The sequence below is a fragment of the Botrytis cinerea genome, chromosome 15 (assembly GCF_000143535.2).
Source record: "Botrytis cinerea B05.10 chromosome 15, complete sequence".
NCBI classification, from domain to species: Eukaryota; Fungi; Ascomycota; class Leotiomycetes; order Helotiales; family Sclerotiniaceae; genus Botrytis; species Botrytis cinerea.
This window is the reverse complement of record NC_037324.1, coordinates 1566226-1585671: the sequence shown is the minus strand read 5'-3', so window position 1 is coordinate 1585671 and position 19446 is coordinate 1566226. Positions and strand designations below refer to the sequence as shown.

The window sequence follows — 19446 nt, the reverse complement described above, 5'->3', positions numbered from 1 at the left end:
TGTGGGGTGCATAACCGATGTTTTCCCGGTATCCGGCACCCGGTAATCATCCTGCATCGACTTCGAAGATATTACAACCAGCAGAGACGTCAAATCGCAGTGTAGTTCTTGAGACAATGATGCATATTCAAGAGTGACAGTCAGGTTTATAAACTAAATCATATAATCTTATACATATTTAAAGATGGCCGAGTAAGAAATACCACGCATTGTTACTGTAACGACAAATGTATACTTCAATTTTATCCATCGTCTGAATCTCTCAGAGAATATTTTCTATCGAAACCTAATGAATATAAACATTAATCAGCTTCTGATATGCCGTCAAAGTTCCTGGCCGCACATATTCAACAAAATTAGGAGGACTCAAATCTTCCTCCAAAGGAGCAATGCGCCCTATCAGGCTCGGGATAAATCCATTCGATTTCCGTGCCCAGCTACTAATACTTTTGTCCAGTTGTGCTTCTTTTTCCTTGATGTTCTCGATTAGATTCATTCGGGAAGCTTCTTCCCATCTGGCTTGCAGAGTGGTTCTGTCGGTAAGCAAGGTGAGATCAATAGGGAGTGCTGGTTCTAAGGATAATTTCCCCACTTTTTGGCCTAAACCATTGCGGATAAGGAGGATTGGAGGATGCTTTATTACTGACGGTGGCATATTGCAGGGTTCGATTTTTCGACGCTTTCGGGACGGAGATGGATTGTTGCGTGGATATTGGGAAGCTAATGTGGCTGTGCTGTTTCCAGCAAGAGATGATTGTGATGCCGCATCGGATGCTATCTGTCTTCTTCTCTGGTTATTTTTTATACGCTCTAGCAATGTATTTTCGACATCAGATTGGACCGCAGGAGGTGATAGCCGGGAGTCAGTATTCATTGTTTGATATCTGTCTGCCGACTGACGAGATATAACATCCACCGGTTGAGACCCGTTGACGCTCCATCTGGATGAGAACGTAGTCGACGAGCTCGACTGAGTCTCTTCTTTTTTTACATCTTCTTTGGAAGCCGCGAGATTCTTATTTATCCTCTGTGCTGCCGTGATGCACAGTTGGGTTTGAAGAACGGTGCCTGTCAGGGCGTGATCATTGCTTTGACTATATCTCGTGCAAGTGCTTGTTATAACGGCGAACGTAGCAGAGTTGCTATCATCCTTGACAAAAGATGCCCACCGAGGATCAAGTCTCCTGCCATCAATACGATCATGAGAAGTAATATCCCATACTTGTAACTTTTTGTCGTCTCCAATCCCCGTGAATTTCAGTATCTTCAATATCGCCTTGAAGCTTGATATCAGAAGCTTCCTCTGTGTCACCGGTATCGTTGTCCAAATTGAGGTTAACGAATCAGCGGAACCTAGCCCATCAAGCAAGGTCGTAATGTTCCCAAACTCATCAACTGCATTGTTGCATTTCTGATTGAGGTACCTTCCAATAGCAGGATCTTTGAGCAGTTTCCACAAGCTAATCCTTCGAGCATGACCAGAACAGCAACTAAAATCCAAGACTACAAGAGAATCCATTAAATACGGATTAGGCACGTGTGATATATCCGTTTTGCCAGCGTCGACCCAGTCTTCGAGTATCACGTCTTTCAGAGTCCAGCCTGCATCAAACTTGTACGTGAATCCCAAGGTAATATTAAAGTATTGGCCACCAGAGGCCTGCGCGGTTCTTTCTATCATTTTCCAACTGGGAGGGCGGGTAGCAAGCTCGAATTCGCGGTGGCGAGGCTGAGAGATGTATTTATCAGAACAATTACACACATCCATTGTGTGGAATCTAGGCGAGCTCGGATGCTTTCTAGGAGCTTGTGGTATAGTTCTTACGCCAATCAAGAGGAGTTTGGTTGTATCAATGGGAGTTGTGTTTTCGAGTGAGTTCGTCTCCATCCAACTAGACCAATGGCAGAGCACCTTTGATTCCAGTGGTTGAACTTGAGATGTGCGGTGTTTGGCGCTTAGGAGTCTACCGCCATGAGTCTCAATCGACAAGGTAGTTGATGCTTCGGTACGATTAAATCTCAGGGGACCCCATAACTCCGCAAGGTGATCTATAGATGAAGAAAGATAAAACCCATCGCATTCAACTTTTAATAACTTTGAATGTGTGGGTATGAAGCTGAAGGCCCAAACTGGTTTCTTTAGGAGGCTATTTAGGCACTTTAGTTGCCGGGCCGCCAAGAATATTGTACCTCCAGGACACTCGATGTGCAATCCATCACTTAATGACCCGTTCGGCGTGTATCCGGAAATATCAAGATGTGACCTGATAAATGATAGTAGTGCGACATGCAGAACACTCAGAATGGAGCTCAATAAATGGCAGATATCTTGCTGTCGTTCTAGATTGTGCTCTTCCATAGATAAGGTTGTCTGAGGGATCCCCAAGCCAAGACTCACAACAATGTGCAATAAAATCTCTGCTACATCCTCTAAAACCAAGTCTCGTTGCGACTTAGATCTTTGTACTTCATGGAGAAGTTCGAACAGTAGTGATAAGCTGGGCATACTAATCGGTCGAACATTGAGAACTTTTGGACGATCTTGATCTGCCACGATTATATTGTACGTGGAGCTGTTGCAAAATCCTTCATTTTGTAGCAATTGCGTTCCTATCATTATTGAAGATAACGTCTCCATGCTTCTGGAAACCTGAAGTTGGACGTATTCGTCAATTCTAAGTTGTTGATCAGAAGTTGGAGTAACGGGCGTGGGGGAGTCCGATCCAATATCCAACTCTCGCAATGGTAATACGTATCGCCTAGTCTCGTCATATTCTTTGATTTTCTCAAAGGTATTTTGTCCTAGTTGGAGGATGCTATGTTCAAGAACGGTAATTTCTCGAGAGTATGAATCAGGGTCTTTGATGAAGAGGCCAAGTGCATGTTCAGAGGACACTTGTGGCTGCAAAAAATCTCGTTTAAGACCAACGTTACAGCTCCCTTCCATTTCATTTTCTTTTGTTTCCGAACTTGTAGCGTTTGCCTCGGTGGTACCAACCATATTCAACTTATCTTGACCTGTATCGAAGGGTTCGACTTCTCCCTCTTGAGGCTTAGGCTCACCGGAGTCTGGAGAAATCAAGTACGGGCTGAAATCAGATATCCGAGCGTCTTGCAACAATGCCGCATTGCTTGTTGAATTGATCGTGGAATCTGGGACGGAATCTGACTGCCGGGCATGGCTTCCATTATCTTCCACTCCTCTGTTTACACCTTGTGTTCTCGTTCCTGCGGCCCTGCTAGACCTGAGATTTGAGCTTGGAGTGCTTGATCTCAGTTTGACCCACTCAACATGGCAGTCGTTGCATCGATCATGAGTACATGCGGGACAGCTGAGAATCTGTGTCGTCATTCCACTACTGTTATACATGCCAGAGTAGTCCCTGCACCAACAGCAGCTCCATATTTCCATTGCAGGCATTATCAGAAACACTGCGTATTATAATTGAATAGGATTGAAAAGAGAAACTGTTTTAGATTCTCAAATTACCATACGAGTATTATACTCATTCATCATGGCTGAGTCTTGCGACACATGCGCCTTACCATACACCTTACCATCGTAGTGGGGTATGCAGACACAAAACCAGGTTCCTTATTGGTACAACATTGAAGAATCCGACCACTCGCAGGAAGCATCATACACTGTTATCGAATGAGCTCATTCGGGAAGGGGAGGGCTGTCACCCTGTCAATATAAGCAGATGTACAGTGAGGCTGTGAAGATATACGGCATTCAGGCTGAATTCCCAATTGCGTTATCATGTGTTGTTATCAAGAAAGAAATCTGTTGCTCTGTTAATATAAGCAGATGTAGAGCAAGGCTGTGAAGACGCAGTACATCCAGGCTAAGTTCTCAACCACGGTATCATTTGTCGTTGTTTGTTGAGATACACATGTTGATATCTGGATGGACAGGATGTTCCCTATTTCAATAATCTCAAAAAGAACCGATTATATTGGAACAAAACAAGAAGGTGCGTTCTACAACCAAACCAATCGATAATGCCACCAACGATCAAGTAGACGCATCATCCATCTATCAATCAAATGCATCTACCAAATGCGCAATAAATCTCACTACCTTTACAATGCCAGGTATCAATAATGACAATCTGTCTTCGTATTTGCGTTTGTTCTTATAAGTACAGAATACCTCAAGTGGAAAAGTTGATATTTAACACCAAACCCCCCAAAAATATACACACCACCTGCAACACCTACCATCATCCCAACAACAGCACCCCTTTCCTCCAAAATCCTCCAAAATCCTCCAAAAGAAGTATTTCACTTTCTCTTCTTCTCTTCCCCTAACATCACTCAACAAGACAAAACATTCCTGAACCTCCTGAATCTCTTACCAACTTCAAATTCAAATACCAAGTGAGCTGAGGAATAACAGAAGTCCTGAATACCATGATTGAAACTTAACTTGCAAAGAAAGAAACAAGAAAGTGAATATAAAGAGAAAGGAGAGAGAAGTAAGGAAGGGAGAGGCTCGAAGAGGGAGGGGAATGAGAGAGGAGAAGGGAGTAGATCTAGAAAATTAAGAGAACTATGAATAAGCTGAATGAGCTGAAAGAGACAAAAAATAAACTCTTTGACAGTTCGATGACACTTCAGATTTCAACTTTTGGTCTACTTGGTCTTTGATACTATCATAAACCAACCATAGATACCCAGTAGACATACTTCAACGGAATTGTGTGGATCATTAAGCACATCCCACAGCTTACAAAAGTAGTTGATAGATTCACAGTTCACATTTCACATTTAAAGAGGAAGAAAAGTTATCATAAGGTATTATTGTATTTGAGTTTTAAAATAAGACAGCAACAGCAAGGGGGGATACCAGTTGCAAGATACTCACCATATAATACAGTTGGTCTAGCGAGACATTTCGCAAAGAACCGGGTAATATTTGTCATAACCATTCCACCCAACCAAAGAAAGATTTTTACATTATGCCCTCGGAAAGCCACATGAAGTCCAGTCCCCTCTCTATGTATCCGAAGATACAAGAAAGGATCATACCCAACTTCTTAGTATGTTCAAAGCCGCCATAGACCACAATGTTTTTACCTAAACGCCCCAACGAACAGATCAAAAAGCCTACAAGGGACAGCCACAAGCCGACGACCACGTAAATCAAGCCCACAAGTTGTAAACTTCTCTTCCAATGAAAGAATCCAAAGAAAGAAGAAGATATGTCTCAATAGCCACATTCTCCATAAGGAGTAGAGTCAAGAGCCCACAACCCACAAAGCCAACGACCCACATGTCAGCACGAAAGCATCTTCAAGAAGAATACTCAAAGTGTGACAAAGTACGGACAGACAATGGTAACCCTCATTTAATATCATCAACTTATTCGAAAGACATCTTCTTTCCCTTGAAGTCACCGAAGCCACCACGGTTAGTGCTGCCTCCACGACCTCCACGGGCACCACCACGAGCACCACCACGTCCTCCACGGTCACCGAAGCCACCACGTCCACCACCACGTCCGCCACCACGTCCACCGCCACCACGTCCACCACCACGGCCACCGAAGCCACCACCCTCACTGCGCTCTGGACGGGGAGTAGCATAGTCAAGTCTGACTGGACGGCCGGCAATATCAGCACCCATCATAGCATCATAAGCGGCAGTAGCATCCTCAACGGAACCGAAGGTAACGTATCCGAAACCCTTGGGGTTACCAGTTTCCCTAGTGATTGTTAATATGTGTAAATGAGTATGGAATGAAGGTTAACTTACTGGTCAGTTGGAAGTCTGACGTTGACAACAGTTCCGTGCTCACCGAAAGCTTCACCAACAACGTTCTCATCGGCATCGAAGGAAAGGTTACCGAGGAAGAGGGTGTCGGAAGGTGGGTTCTTGGCATCACCGAATTGAGCAGCGCGGTTGTTAGCACGCTCTCTTGGTGCGGTGGTATCACGGGGAGTGGAGAAGTCAACGTTGGCCTCACGACCATCAATGAGAGCACCCTTCTTGGCAGCAAGAGCGGCAGCAGCATCACTTGACTTGACGAACTCAACGTATCCGAAACCCTTGGAGCGTCCAGTAGCCTTGTCACTGATGACACGAGCACCACTGATCTCACCAAACTCCTCAAACTCGCGGTAGAGCCACTCGTCATCAATGTTCCAGCTCAAGTTTCCAACGAACAAGTTCTTGCTTCCGTTATCCTCAGCAGTCTCCTCAGTCTTGGACTTCTTGGTGGAAGCCTCTGGCTCATCCTCAGCCTTACGCTTCTTGGATGGTGCCTCGGCCTCAGCCTCGCTGGCAGACTCGCTGTCAGAATCGGAAGAGTCAGAGTCAGATCCAGATGCCTTCTTCTCTTCTTCCTCGGAGGAATCAGAGCTGTCGGAGTCGTCAGAGTCCTCCTATAGTTATGTTAGTTGAAGTTCAAGTCATGATGGGACTGTTGGGAAGATTGATGTTACTTACAGTAGCCTTGGCGACGGCCTTAGCAGCACCGTTGACCTTTGCCTTACCGGCATCGACAACCTTTTGAACCTTCTTGGCAGCAGCAACAACTGGCTTAGCCTCCTCCTCGGATTCGGAGTCGCTTGAGTCGTCACTATCTTCGCTTTCAGAAGCAGCAGCCTTCTTGGCAGTCTTTGCGGCGGGTTCAGAGTCAGTTTCGGATTCAGATGATGAGGAATCATCTTCGGCTTCAGACGAAGATGAGGAGTCAGAGGAGGATGATTCTACCTCTTTCTTCTCGACCTTGGCAGCCTTTCCGTTAGCCTTAGCCTTGGTGGCCTTTGGCGCTGGCTTCTCCTCCTCAGATTCAGAAGAATCCGAGTCGGAACCAGATTCGCTGTCGGAGGATGGAGTGGCAGCCTTCTTGGCTGGCTTTGGAGCTGGCTTGGCGGCCTTGGTGGCAGTAGCCTTTGCGGTCTGTTTAGATTTAGCTTTTGTTGATTGAGATGGCTTGACAACTGCCGCATTCTTGACAGTGGAGAGTGGTGGACTGACCTCAGTCTTCTTGGAAGCCTTAGCAACCTTGGTATCCTTTGTCTTAGCCATTATGAATGATTTACTTCTTGAGGAAGAGAAAGTAATTGAGTATTTTTGAAGAAGAGTATGAAGAAATGGATATCTTTTGATCAAAAATCTGATGAATCGATACAAGTATTGAGTTGAAAAGGATGTATGATTGAAGAAAGAAAAATCAAAACTTGGGAGAGTAAAAAGTTTAAGTAGGTTTGAAGAAAAGCTCTTATCGAGAATTTTTTTCAATTGCGCTAGAGTGATAAAAGGTTTTTTTTATCTGGAGAGTGGATTCAGGGTCTCGAGGGAGTGGGTCTATCATCTCGAGTGATTAGCTAAGCATTTCGAGCAGTGAAGGAGTTGAAGCAAGTTCGGCTAGTCTTGCTCATTCACTAAAATTCACCCGACCCATAATAAATCGTGACTTTCGTTGTTGAGCTCAAACAATCAAAATAGCTTCATTACAAACGCATGTGTGAAAGACGTCGACCACCTCAACTCTACTATTGGATCCACACTACTCGATCGGCCATATACCCATTGATCCTCTAAACCTCCTCATACCCATAATTCAATTTCTGCACAATGGCACCAACTCCCGAATCTGCCGCATTCCTCGCGAAGAAACCTTCTGTTCCTCCAACTTTCGATGGTGTCGATTATGATGATACGGCACGATTGAAGCAAGCACAAGATGCGATTATTAGAGAACAGTGGGTTAAGAGCATGATGGCGCGTCTAGTCAGAGAGGAATTGGGAAAATGCTATTACAAGGAGGGGGTTAATCATTTGGAGAAATGTGGTGCATTAAGAGGTGAGGATTGATATCATGATACTGGAGAAACCTACAGAGCTCTTTTGAAGGGCAAATGGTTCTTCCAACTTGACAAAAACATCTGGATTCCCACGAGGAACTTTCCATAGGTCTTGGGGCTAATCCTTTCTCTCAGATCGCTATTTCGAGTTATTAAAGGAGTCCAAGATTAAAGGTTACCTGTTCGAGCAACAAAACCATTTCAACAAGGCTTGATAGAAATATCATGAGAGTTTTATTGGGCAAGGAGGGGATAAGTGGCGAGAAGAGGGCGAGAGCGGTATCATGCTGGATGAGTGTTATGCTTGAATGAGCTCAGTGCGGTTTAAGGCAGGCAGGATATCTGGAACCAAACACTGAAGATATACCAAAATCCAGGAAGCTTCAGAGAATTTGCCCCAATATAGAGGCCTAGGAAAGGTCTACTAATGGGACTGTAAATATGAAACATTGTACAACCAATCTATTTCCCCAAACTTGTGATTCCGATGCACCTATGAGAATGACATAGTCAATGTGAACTTTGACACAGTATGGGCTTTGGAAAATACCATATCTCGTCTTACCTACCTCACAAATCATCTCAGTAACAGCTAAGAGAATATCCAATTATAAACATAACCAATTCCCCATGTGATTCTCCATCCTAATCATGGAAACAGCAGAATAGATAATCCAATTCCATTACATATCCACCCAGCACCGAACACCCCACCAAAGAATTTGATATCAGCAGCACACCCGGTCTATCCAGGTACCCGTAGCTATCTCAAAAAAATAAATCTCCATATACAACCGGCACAAGAAATTAACCCAGCATATCTCCTCCACGCCGCCAATCCTCCCTCAAAATGATTTGTTCACGCTGTCTCACCCGTCGGTCCATCCCTCTGACCCAACCAATCCGTCTCTTCTCACACACAGCGCTCCTCTCCTCCACGCCCCCAACATCCACCCCCTCCTCTCCTCGCACCGCCGGCCCCCCAACCGCAACCTCCACCGGCGCAGCCCAACCCTTCTCAACCCCCCTCTCCCCCTCCCCCGCCGCCCAAGGAATCTCCTCGCATCCTTCCCATACCAAAAAATCAACCCCCTTACCCACATCCAGTATTCCCGCAGGGACCATACTACAAGGACTCAACTTCCTCAAAGGGAGAGACGACCCCGTCGCTCTAAAAGAAGAAGAATATCCAGAATGGTTATGGCACTGTCTAGATGAGAAGAAAGCTGCTGATGGGGGTGCCACAGCAGGAGGCGATGAATTCTGTATGTTTTTCTAACCGATCCTCTATCCATCCATCCTATCCCTCTACCCTTCCTTCTCCTACTTTCCAATTCTCCTCGAATTGGCTAACACCCTCGCTAGCAAAATCTAAGAAACTCCGTCGTGCTGCTGCGAAAGCCCGCAGAAAGGCAGAAGAACGCGCGCTTCTCTCAGGCGACACCTCTCTGCTCGAAGTAAAGGTTCCTCTGCAGCAACAATCCGTCGATTTGTCCAGTGAAGGCGAAGCCGCATTAGAACAACGAGGAGATTTGGTAAAGGCGATGAGGAAGGAGCGCCGCGCGAAGATTAAGGAGGGTAATTACTTGAAGGGAATGTAAATTCAAGGTTGTGGATAGGTTGGAAAGTCGATGTGCTTCTTTGGTGCGGATTGGGCTCAATTCGTGGGGGATTATTTGAGGGCTTTGAGAGTTTTGATGTTGAAGCGCTGCTCAATAAGGAGTCTTCATATGGTGTGGCATGTGGAAAGTATAAAGCAGAAAGGAGATGCTCAAGTCAAGAAGACACATGCAATTGACACAGCTAGAGCCATGAAGATTGGGCACTAGGGTACGAGGAAAGATGTAAAATTATATCACATCTGTGTAAGGATACTATAGACAAGAATCTGTATTATAAGGCATCTATCATTCTGTCGTCCAACATGACGCTACCTATTTGATAGTAGCTCATCATTTTCCCTAACCTTAAATGCAGCATTGTAGCATGGCACCATGCCATGCTACCCGGCTCAAACTCCGAATTAAGACAGAGCCTTTGAGCTGTCCATCCATTCCAAAACGACCCAACGCCGATTGTCCAACCCAAGCAGAGACAACCAGCCAGCGCCGAATATTGTTTAGGTCCCATCCCACCTATTGTGAAAACGCCTAAATGTACATAAAGCCCAAATACTCAAGTGATTTTTAAAATGTGTCTAATCATCCTCTGCCTCTCCAATCGAAGATTTCTTGATCTCCAACTCAGCCTTAAGTTTTCTTGATTTATCTTCGATTCTCCTGCGCAGAATTGGATTATTCTGAGCTGCCAACTGTGCTTGTAGACCTTCAATCTGTTTCTCCAAATCCACGATATCTTCTTTGGCTTCTTGGAGCTGGGCCAAGCGTGCTTTTTCATCGTCATCAACATCATCCGCTTCACTTCCTTCATCTCCACTCTCCCCATCTTCAATCGATTCATCACCACTGTCATCTTCTTCATTGGGAGCTGGAGTATCGCCTAGTAGCATAGGAGTGGCTGCGACACCTGACATAGACATAGGAGTAGCAGCAATATCTTCAAAGCCTGCTCCTGCTTCCAATTCGGCTTCCATCTCTGCTGCGAGATCAGCTTCGAGATCCCCGCCCATTTCATCCCCAGACGCGACACCATCGGCGTTGTTGATCTGAGAGAAGTAACCACCATCGTCAGCTTCTCCTTCAGCATCTTCATCTTCCGAATACTGGTCTTCTCCTTCATCGCCATAACTTCCCGGACTGAATACTTGGCTACTTTGTTCTCTTTCTGGCGAAATAACTTTGTATTCTGAGGATACAGCTTTTCGATCATCTTCAAGAAGTTTCTCAACCGCTTCCTCTACAGCCTCGATTGCAGTTCTACTGATACGTTTTCTAAAACGCCGTTTTCGTGCTAAATGCATTGGAGCAGTAAGACCATGTGGATATTGAAAAGTTTGTGGATCAATGATTCCTGGCAATGGGGCATTTTTGGCCTCTTCTTCATTCTCAACCCTTTGATAAATCCAAAGCATTTGACAAATATCCGCACTTTTATACCACCCTCTTTTATCCCAACTCTTCATTCCTTCAACAATACATGGCAAGTCGACAAGAGTAGCGGCATAGACATTTCCACGGATAATAACAGCAGCTCGTCTACCTTCGGCATGAAAAAATTTCATTTGCACATCTGCGCCTCCGACTTTTGGATTGATACCCATTTTTTTCTCGGTGATGCATGTTCGTAGGTAGTCACAATCGTCGCCGGGAATCATTCGAAAGATAAATGCTTCTTCGATGGAGGGATCTTTCTCCGTATCACTGGCTTCAGAGTCATAACCTTCTCCAAGAGGTCTTTTCGGTGGTTTGCCCTTAATTTTAGCCTTCATCATAACCGGTGTCTTTGGAAGTCCATTGACACCAGCCATGGCAGGTGCTTTTGGCTTGATACTAATCTTGACTTTCTTCTTCGCAGGTTCATCGTGAAGGTTCGGCTTCCTTGGTATAACAGAGATAGTTTCATCGCCACTGTCATCTTCTTTCTTAACTCTCTTGCGCGAGTCTACGAGCTTCTGTGTGGGTTTAGGTGCTCGACCTGCTTTTGTAGATTTTGGTTGCGATGAGCTAGGCGCAGGTGGAAAAGGGGGTGAACCTGCAGGTTTACTGCTCAGTTTTATCTTCGGTTTGGATCCGCCAGGCGTGAGAGCTGATGGTGTGGTAGGTGTGGAAGGTCCCGGTGATGCATTCGTTCCTCCATTTGTCTTGAGACTCAACTTTAGCTTAAATGGGCCGCTCATGTTGGCGGTCTATCCTCGTGGTTGTGCACTCTTTTGAAGATAAGTTATTCTTGTCGCAAGATTGGCGGGAGCAGAATTTTATAAAAATCGCAAAACAAGAATTTGTTCGTTGTCTGTCGTAGCTCTGTAGAATCTAAGAATTTGAGATGTTGAACTGATCAATTGGAATGGAAGGAGCTCTGGTTCGAGAATTGTACGGAGACCCGACCGCACAATCGCGCAACCGCGTTTTCCATTTCACTTATGCGACGGATGGGAATTCGCATTCACCTTTTGCGCTTTACGGTGGAATACAAGAGACTTCCTATTTAACCAACTATATAATTTTTGCGACATGCAATCATGATAATATCTAGTCTCTCCGCACCTTGATCCCGACTTTTCCGTCAATAAAATCGAAAAACTTAAGATGGCAACACCTCAAGCTCTTCATCATGCCCTCCTTCGACCATGCGTTCTACACATCCTCCGCGCAGCAGGTTATCACTCAACGCGATCCTCAGTTCTTGATACCATAACCGATTTAGCTGCTCGTTATATGTACATACTTGCACAATCAACGGCAGCGCATGCCGATCTAAACCATGCGGATCTCGACATCACGATTTCAGACGTACGAATGGCCATGCAAGATTGTGGAGCTCTTATGCCAGAGAAGGCAATAGAGGAACAGGAATTCTATGGCGAAGAAGACATGAGAGGCGTGGAAGGGTTTTTAGCCTGGGCAATGGGGGAGGGAAATAAAGAGATTAGGAGGATTGCGTTGGCAGATGGAGGGGAAGATTATCTTACTGGTATGCTTTACCTCTTTCTTTATTGATTTCATGTGGTTGTGAATAGGAACTAAAAGAAGATAGCTCTCAAGAAGAAGCATAACACAACCGATGAGGATTCACGATATCATGGGACATTATTAGGAAGGCCTGCCGAACCTCGAATAGTGAAAGTCGAGGGAGGAGAGATTACAAGTGTGAAAGAGTGGGCAGATCGGATGAAACCAATACCAAAGCAGATTGAGGAAACACCTTCCACTAGAGAGGCATCTTCAGCTCTAAGTTCTGTTGGGGATCAAGTTATGGAAAATATGGAGTTTTAATACCATAAGGGAATGGTCGCTTTGATTTTCGGGCATGGCGACGGAGTTTGGGTTATTTGGCAGATATAATACATGGCAAGGTGGGATCGTGGCAAATCATATTTTGCAGAAAGGCCGACGATAAAGCAGTGACAACCACCCAAATATTACAAAGGTTTGAATTCAAGTCTTCCTTTCGCTTCAAACGGACCCCAACCCTTCGTTTTGGATTCTTCCACCTGCACCTCCATCTACATCGATGCCTTGCTCTCGTTGACTCTTGATCTTCTCTCTAGCCTCCTTCTGCTCTGCCTTTTGTCTATCCAAATCACTTGTATAACTACCCTCCTCTCCCCATCCAGCATCCTTCTTGTCGAATTGAGCAGCCATGACATCTCCTTCTCCTGGTGCTCTCATTTGCTCTCCATCCAAATCCTCTTGTTGAGGCCCGACCTTGGAACTCGACAATTTGGCATTGCTGTCGTCCGCATTATCTTTTGGATGATCGCCATGGCCCATGGCTGTAGCCGATCCTACTGACATACCAGGAGTGGCTGTGGACGATGGCGCGCCGGAGTTGGGGCCAAAAGTTGTACCGGCGGGGGTGGAGTTGAGTGAGGATTGGTTTTGAGATGCAGACATGGTGAACGGCGAACTGGGTAAATAGAGAGGATTGAAGCTTAGTCTTGATACGAGAAGAGTATGCAATGTATTTTCGCGTACCGACGATTGAGTGTGTGGTATAAATGGTTGTTATGGATGAAGAAATGAATAACTTGAGATTTACCTACTCTTGAATATGATTCCTTAGCTACCAGGTGGTGGTCTAGCCAGTCTCACAAGCAGCATTTCTGGTAACCAAGATGACGTAGATAAAAATGAATTGGTGGCATTTGATAAGGTTCGCCATATTATCCATATGGTGGGACAAGCAGACCAGGCAAATTGCTACGGTCATCTCCAAAAGCCATCAATGCATTCAATATCATTGCCCCGCCAAATTCCAAACGAGGGTCCGACCATTCGACTGGCTCTCTCACCACCACTTCCTCTTTGATGTTTCAATTTATATCCTCATTCTTTTGACACGGGTTGATGAGTCGGCAACATCTGCACAACCACCCACTGTCCACGAACAAAGACTCCTACCGCTTGCGAACACTCATTATAAACCTCAAAGAGTCACGTGGAGTGGGAGCATTGAACTTCACGCCGTGTCCAAAGGCATTCTACTGATTCGCATTCACACATTCAATCATGCCCTTCCCACTTGAACTTCCCACAACATCTTCGTTTTCTTTCTCGTCATATTTCACAAGCGACTCACACCCCTCACTGCCTTTAACCGCAAGCACGTACAGAGGGGTTCTTCGTGATGTGCTGAAGAGGCACAAACGACTTACTCCTTCACAGCAATCTTCAAATCTTGCATCTATTCTCCAAGCACTCAACAACTACATCCCTTATCTCTTAGCCATCGACTCTGGTATATCCTCTCAATTTGATCCCGGAGCAGAACACATAGATATCATCCTCACTTCGACACCAACTCTAGAATGGCGTCCAACCCTTTCAGATCCCCCAATACCCGGAAGAGAAATTCCAAGGTTGAAGATACAGAGTTTGGAATATGAAATTTATTTCGTTCTTTCAACACTAGCCTATACCCATGTTCTTCTTTCACGATCCTCATTACATCCACTCTATTCATCTGCGACAGCGTCACCATCACCTGATCAAAGAACTTCATGTATCAAAGCTGCTACAGAGCAATTGCTAGCAGCTGGTTCGATTCATAACTATCTGTTCTCCCGATCAACGAGTCTTACTTCTCCACCCCCTTGTCCTGATATCTCAAACCCAGTTTTCCGTGCCCTTAGTAGCTTAGCCTTGGCCGAAAGTACATTACTGGCGGTTCTAAAAGATGATCCATACCCAGCAGCAGTGCAACAAGATCGTAACAAAAATGATAAAGAATGGATGATCAAAGCTCCTGAGATGCCCAAAGTTCGCGCTCATCTTTTTGCAAGATTATGTCTTGCTGCCGCTGACCATGCGGGTAATGCTGTCGCCATGCTAGGTGGAATGGGCAATGGAGGAAAGGGAAAGGTCGATGCTGAGTTGTTAAAATACGTGGAGGACTTGCGAAGAGTGGGAAGAGGAAAAGCTTGCAGATTCTTTGGGGTGGATGCGGAGTTAGGAGGGAAGACAGGTGATGGTATTGGATGGTTGAGAGCTGGCTTGAGTGAGCTGGGTATGCTAGTGGGAGATGATGGAAAGAAATCCTCTGGAATGGGATTCGGGAGATTAAAGAAAGAATGGACAGAAAAGAGAGAGGATCGTAGAGTTGAAAAGGGGAAGGATTGGGGAAGTGATGCAGGGAAAGCGGAGGAGGGCAGAGTTCTGGAAATGCTGGAGAAGAAATGGGTGAAGATGAACGACACTGTAGGCTACACCCCTTCTATTCTCTGCAAAACCCAGTACTAATGGCAAACACAGATCGGTACACAGCTCATACCCTCTATTGGAACACTCATCTCAGCTCTACCATCCGGACGGGAAATGCATACACTAAAATCTTACAGCCCTCCAAGTCTTGACAGTCAAGTCCTTGAAAGTATGAGAGCGCCTCCAGATCGAGCGGATACGTACGAAGAGGACAATAGTTCCGATGAGGAGAACAACGGAACACCAGTTGGTGCATTCCCGGGCACAAAGGGGGATTATGCTGGAAGTGCAAATTATTTCTAGATCATACATCTCTGTCTCGCGCCCGAGAAACCAAGACATGTTCTAGACCTGGATCGCCACGGGTGTAACACAAGCTCCACTAGAACTATTCACCCCCAATCAATCCGCATCACCACACCGCCTGTTCACTACCCTAGCAGGACAAGTTCATCCCATCACTCGGTGCAACAATGAGATGTGCAACAAATCAACTTTACATTCATTCATATCTTTCTAGTGGTGAGATAAAATGATCATGGGTACGTTACCGTCTTACATTTGCGCCACGTATCCATTTACACGTGATATGTGGATGAGTTTTATAGACACAAGTGATGTGGCTTGCATTGAATGGTAAGTGGATTCACATAGTTTGTGATTAATTACCAGAACGACGGGTCTGATAGTAAGCACGGCCTTACTGCTATATTGGGGCAATGTGGGGAAGATGATAGATTGAACTCGATTTTTTAAAGCAAATATACTCTTCTTCTCAATTGCATCTGTCTTGCCCCTCACAAGTATCGCTTCTGCATGTCGTATACAATATTACAACCCCAAATTTTCAAACACCCCAACTTCTGATCTGCGCGCTAGCCGTTGCAATTTCTTCATCGCTTGGCATGTTTACTACCACGAGATATAGAATATTCTGTGATGTTTATTAGCAATCACTCTCTTGCATTCAACTTGTTGAACTAGGCAGTACTCACGTTACCCAGAATCTTCTTAACTCCCTTCGTTATGATATCAGGGCCACCAAACCCTCCAAGTCCCCCGAAGCTGTTCATTCCTCTTGGGTTATTTCTGTGCTGCTGCTGTTCTTCATTACCTCCACGCTGTCGACCTATTCTGCCATCTGATTGTGCTTGTCTCCTACCTAACTCGGAACGCTCGCTACCGAAGACGGCACCAAGTCCACCTAGTCCTCCACCTCTTCCACCAAACCCCCCTCCTCCCATTCTAGCAGCCACCAAGTCTTTCCCCATAGGTGGATTAAACTTACCACCTGTAATCAAGCTCCATGGATTTCCACTACTCGCCGGGTGATTCGGATCCGCATACCGACTCGTAAACTTCTCCTTTGGCCCAGTCGACAAAAAGCTATTGGGATTATGCGCTGCGTATTGCGCTCGTGCTCTTCGATCCATGTAATCAGATACAAAATTTCCTTTCCTTTTCAACTTTTCCTTGAGTTTTTCTTCTTCCTCTGATCCCGTATTTGCTAAAGTCGCATCGAGAGCCGGAAAAATAAGAGGTGCAGCTTCTGGAAACTCGAAATCACCATATGTGTTTCCGGATGACGTATGAAATTTATTCCTGGTTTTTGATTCTCCAGTTTGTGGATCAATTGATTTTGAAATGGTGGATGTCATATCAACCATACTCGTATGACTTCCATCATCTGGATTCCAAGTCAATACCAATGCATACAGACCACGAGGACGAAAGAATTGGTTATTCATCGCGTCCAGGAATGAATTTGTTCGTTGACGAGAATGAATCTCATTTGCAGTTTTGATAGCAACTGCAATCGCTATCTGAACAGCGATAGCAACGCCGGGAGCAACTCCATGCGCGGCCAACCCGGCAAAATTTATGCATTGGATCCAAGGGGAGGCTTGGGTTGCTTCGTTAAATGTACGCAGGAAATCAAGCCACATGGCCTCGGAGATATCACAGTCTTGGAGGAGAGGAGCATAGGCGTGGATGAAGCCTCGAGAACGGCTTTTGGGTCGGCGTTGGGGGAGAATGACGGGAAGGGGGAGTCGGTTGGTGATGGAATGGGATGATGGATATTGAGGGGCGGGATATTTGGCAATGAAGCGGGAGACGAATACTTTCATGAAAACAGTGTGTTTTTCTTTTCCTTGGGGGCCTTGATCATCTGCTTCGATTTCCTGTACCGTAAGGTCTGAGGGGGAAACTTGGTGCGTCTCGTGGGGCGGAGAGACAGCGATCTCGTGTTCGAGTGCAAGCTCATCTTGTGCAGCATCTAACTCCCAAATCTGTTCATCGTTTTCTTCGGGTGGAGAACTGCACATTACGGCCATGGGATCTTCATGCGAGATTCTCAAGGCATTGGAGCTAGATGATCGAGATTGAATGTCCTCACCACTGAATGCTTGTGGAGATGGAGAATGAACTTTACTGGCTTTCTTTGCTTTATGGGCGTGCACACTCTCGGACGCGAGACCAATACCGGCTGCGATGCCTTTTATTGCCCCTTCGATTATGAAAGACATGGATAGATGGTTATGTGAAGAAAGATGTAATGTGATAGTATATAAGGAGAACTGAGTATGGAACGTCGGGAGAAAATTTTATAACAGGGTCGAAACACTTGGGAATTGTAAAGCTTAAAAGGTGAAGGGGGAGATGAAAACTCTCGATCCAGATACTCATATATATACTCGAGAAATTCATCATCGCAATACCCCTCCGTTTTCAGAACATACACGTTACCTGGGATTAGGAGTAACGCTACCCAGGTACTCAGCCTTGTAGCTGCACTAACAACTTCTACATTTCCTTCTTGGGATTCTCCATGTGTTGCACGGAGCAATTAGATTGTTTGAAGTGAGTAATGCGTCATCCATTCCATGTTGCTGCGCGTATATTGAAGAGTGCTGATGTTGATCCGTATGCATTGAGAAGAATGTATTTCGGTTAGAGAGATATACAGGGATTCGATTGGTCGAGCGGACACTGGAAGACGCTTTGCTGTTTTGGTGAACGAATGCGAGGGGGGTCACGTGTGAGTGCACGTTTTGTTGGATTTGGATGGTTGTGACGGACGCGTGATATTGTGGAGGCCTCTCGAGATCTCTTACTTTGGAGTGTGGTTCTTCAATGTTTTGTTTTATCGCGGTTTCGGGGTTCTGGTGTGTATGGATGTTCAACTCTAGAGTTGCTATGGTAGGTGCAGAATCATTTGGTTCTTGGATTTGAGGCAAGCTTGATGATGTTGTGTCGACGACGAGGCGTGTAGATTTGGGATTATTGATACGCAACGATAATCTCACTTGCGGTGTCTCATCTCTTTACTTCTTTGGAAACTCACGTGTTTATTCTGGAATATTTCTTTCTTTGGGATTCATCGCTTTCCGGTATGAGTTGGTTGTACTTGAGTCAATCTTGCCTCAGCATGAAACCATGTAGATCTGAAAGTTGTACGAAGTAGATGCTTTTATATTCTTCTTCTTCTTCTTTCAAGCTCTCTCTAATGACAAACACTTTGATGAGCTGATGGGCTTCTCAGACACGTCTTTGGCTCCCTTGACAATAGATATGTATTTCTGATATCCAGATTCGTCTACAATTACTAGGTGTTCGTCGGATATATACCAATTTAAGAACAAGTACCCGAGAGTTCTGGTTACCTCGAGTTCATGACAAGGAAGTGGTGAGGTGTTTTATTTGAACTTATTTGCATGTTCTCGCTCCCTATACCTGTATGTCTAACCTCGATATTTCAAGCGAAGCATGCTTGGTCATCTTGACAATAATGACCCTCACATCCCTTGTTCTTATCAACCGAAGATCTAAGGCTTTGCCTCAAATGTGATGCGCCCTTCAGCGGATCTGGGGAAGAAATGCTTTCTTTGCTAGATTATTTAGCTATTCGAACCGTTGGTGCTCATCGGGATTAGGGAGGCGGAAATCAAAACCCCGTACCGATTACGATATTGAAGAAGTCTGTCGATAACTTGGAAGCGAGGGGTGTACAAGTTGGTGACATCATAGGAGCTAAAAGCGGGGGAAAGTTGATGGAATGGAATCAAAGATGAAGAATTGTGTAAAGCGTGTGAAGTATAGGCGAGGAAATCAGTTTGCTCGCGAGGCTATATAGATGTCGTTCTTGAGTTCTGGATTTTGCAGATTTATTTAAGGCGGTTTGATTACTAGTTTTGTTTTTTTGGGGAAGGGAAGAGAGCGGGCGTTTCAACTGGTATGATGAGGGTTCTTTCCCTTATATGTATGATACTTCAGCGATTCTTTATCTAGGGTAGAGAATGGATGAGGAA

At 45.2% G+C, this 19446-nt stretch overlaps 9 protein-coding genes across 11 annotated transcripts; 4 read left to right on the top strand and 5 right to left on the bottom strand.

Moving 5' to 3' along the window:
• Positions 1-100: 100 nt before the first annotated feature.
• On the bottom strand, positions 101-4061 carry BCIN_15g04640 (hypothetical protein). The gene has a single exon (XM_024697647.1). It carries the CDS (start codon positions 3419-3421, stop codon positions 287-289), a length of 3135 nt encoding a protein of 1044 aa, XP_024553463.1. The 5' UTR covers positions 3422-4061; the 3' UTR covers positions 101-286.
• A 729-nt stretch (positions 4062-4790) lies between these two features.
• Positions 4791-7236, bottom strand: Bcnsr1. Of its 2 annotated transcripts, XM_024697645.1 has the most exons (5): positions 6988-7236; positions 6721-6909; positions 6454-6624; positions 5761-6389; positions 4791-5710 (listed from the first exon to the last, which is right to left on the bottom strand). In XM_024697645.1, exons 1-5 carry the CDS (start codon positions 7036-7038, stop codon positions 5368-5370), a joined length of 1383 nt encoding a protein of 460 aa, XP_024553461.1. In that variant the 5' UTR covers positions 7039-7236; the 3' UTR covers positions 4791-5367. The 2 variants fall into 2 exon arrangements, with proteins under 2 accessions (XP_024553461.1, XP_024553462.1); XM_024697646.1 differs by having other exon boundaries at positions 6454-6909.
• A 171-nt stretch (positions 7237-7407) lies between these two features.
• On the top strand, positions 7408-8309 carry BCIN_15g04620 (hypothetical protein). The gene is made up of 2 exons (XM_001548436.2): positions 7408-7816; positions 7953-8309. The coding sequence occupies exons 1-2, from the start codon at positions 7588-7590 to the stop codon at positions 8030-8032; spliced, it is 309 nt and encodes a 102-aa protein (XP_001548486.1). The 5' UTR covers positions 7408-7587; the 3' UTR covers positions 8033-8309.
• A 49-nt stretch (positions 8310-8358) lies between these two features.
• Positions 8359-9727, top strand: BCIN_15g04610 (hypothetical protein). The gene is made up of 2 exons (XM_024697644.1): positions 8359-9082; positions 9183-9727. Exons 1-2 carry the CDS (start codon positions 8668-8670, stop codon positions 9416-9418), a joined length of 651 nt encoding a protein of 216 aa, XP_024553460.1. The 5' UTR covers positions 8359-8667; the 3' UTR covers positions 9419-9727.
• A 3-nt stretch (positions 9728-9730) lies between these two features.
• On the bottom strand, positions 9731-11747 carry Bctaf7. Its single transcript, XM_001548437.2, has one exon. It carries the CDS (start codon positions 11611-11613, stop codon positions 10015-10017), a length of 1599 nt encoding a protein of 532 aa, XP_001548487.1. The 5' UTR covers positions 11614-11747; the 3' UTR covers positions 9731-10014.
• A 117-nt stretch (positions 11748-11864) lies between these two features.
• BCIN_15g04590 (hypothetical protein) lies at positions 11865-12803 on the top strand. The gene is made up of 2 exons (XM_024697643.1): positions 11865-12407; positions 12471-12803. The coding sequence occupies exons 1-2, from the start codon at positions 12023-12025 to the stop codon at positions 12707-12709; spliced, it is 624 nt and encodes a 207-aa protein (XP_024553459.1). The 5' UTR covers positions 11865-12022; the 3' UTR covers positions 12710-12803.
• Positions 12732-13548, bottom strand: BCIN_15g04580 (hypothetical protein). Its single transcript, XM_001548439.2, has one exon. The coding sequence runs from the start codon at positions 13328-13330 to the stop codon at positions 12890-12892; it is 441 nt and encodes a 146-aa protein (XP_001548489.1). The 5' UTR covers positions 13331-13548; the 3' UTR covers positions 12732-12889.
• A 157-nt stretch (positions 13549-13705) lies between these two features.
• Positions 13706-15874, top strand: BCIN_15g04570 (hypothetical protein). The gene is made up of 2 exons (XM_001548440.2): positions 13706-15133; positions 15188-15874. Exons 1-2 carry the CDS (start codon positions 13946-13948, stop codon positions 15437-15439), a joined length of 1440 nt encoding a protein of 479 aa, XP_001548490.1. The 5' UTR covers positions 13706-13945; the 3' UTR covers positions 15440-15874.
• Positions 15868-18642, bottom strand: BCIN_15g04560 (hypothetical protein). Of its 2 annotated transcripts, XM_001548441.2 has the most exons (2): positions 16132-18642; positions 15868-16070 (listed from the first exon to the last, which is right to left on the bottom strand). In XM_001548441.2, the coding sequence occupies exons 1-2, from the start codon at positions 17662-17664 to the stop codon at positions 15984-15986; spliced, it is 1620 nt and encodes a 539-aa protein (XP_001548491.1). In that variant the 5' UTR covers positions 17665-18642; the 3' UTR covers positions 15868-15983. The 2 variants fall into 2 exon arrangements, with proteins under 2 accessions (XP_001548491.1, XP_024553458.1); XM_024697642.1 differs by having other exon boundaries at positions 15868-18642.
• Positions 18643-19446: the final 804 nt, after the last annotated feature.